This window comes from Penaeus monodon, chromosome 27, assembly GCF_015228065.2.
Source record: "Penaeus monodon isolate SGIC_2016 chromosome 27, NSTDA_Pmon_1, whole genome shotgun sequence".
Classification (NCBI taxonomy): Eukaryota; Metazoa; Arthropoda; class Malacostraca; order Decapoda; family Penaeidae; genus Penaeus; species Penaeus monodon.
In genome coordinates this window covers 21,484,019-21,484,590 of record NC_051412.1, presented here as the reverse complement: position 1 = coordinate 21,484,590, position 572 = coordinate 21,484,019, and the positions used below count along the sequence as shown (strand labels likewise).

Genomic DNA, 572 nt, shown 5'->3' with positions numbered 1-572 from the left:
ATGAAGATTTCCTAAAGACGCATTATCATTATCAATACTAGTGGCCTTTTATTTTTTTTATATAAATCATTATACAAAATGTTCATACCAGGATACTGATCCTGTTGTATTTAGAAATGAAACAAAATTCTATCAATAAAAGGCATGTTTATTATTCCCACAAGTATTTCCAAACTAAATTTATATGCAAGTATGCCAAATATCACTCCTTACAGAAACTATGCATCTAATGATTCCTAGATCTTAGTATTACAACTGAGCATGAGCTCTGTTGCATTCTCTCTCATTAATACATACTAACATACATAACTTAACAATAGATCAGAGAATTAATAATGATTATAATCCACCATAATTACGGCTCACACTGAGAATCATATCCTACATAGGGAGTTATCACTGTATACGATTTCCTCAGCTAATTAATTGAACTGATGAGGCAGTATGGTTTGTGAAGATGAGGAACAGATGCGTCACACTGTTACCGACCAAGGTTTTGAAGTGTCTTCGGTGTCGGTCGTCGCCTGGAAAAAAAAACACAGAGACAATGGCTGGAGTACTCTTGCATAGTA

The 572-nt window shown here is 33.9% G+C and overlaps 1 protein-coding gene across 1 annotated transcript in view; it reads right to left on the bottom strand.

Annotated features, from left to right (window-relative positions):
• Positions 1–130: 130 nt before the first annotated feature.
• LOC119590688 (xanthine dehydrogenase/oxidase-like) overlaps positions 131–572 on the bottom strand; it is a 27,694-nt gene continuing 27,252 nt past the window's right edge. The window contains exon 28 of the mRNA XM_037939375.1: positions 131–524. Coding sequence (XP_037795303.1) covers positions 474–524 — 51 coding nt within the window. The 3' untranslated portion in view covers positions 131–473. The remainder of the gene's footprint in view (positions 525–572) is intronic.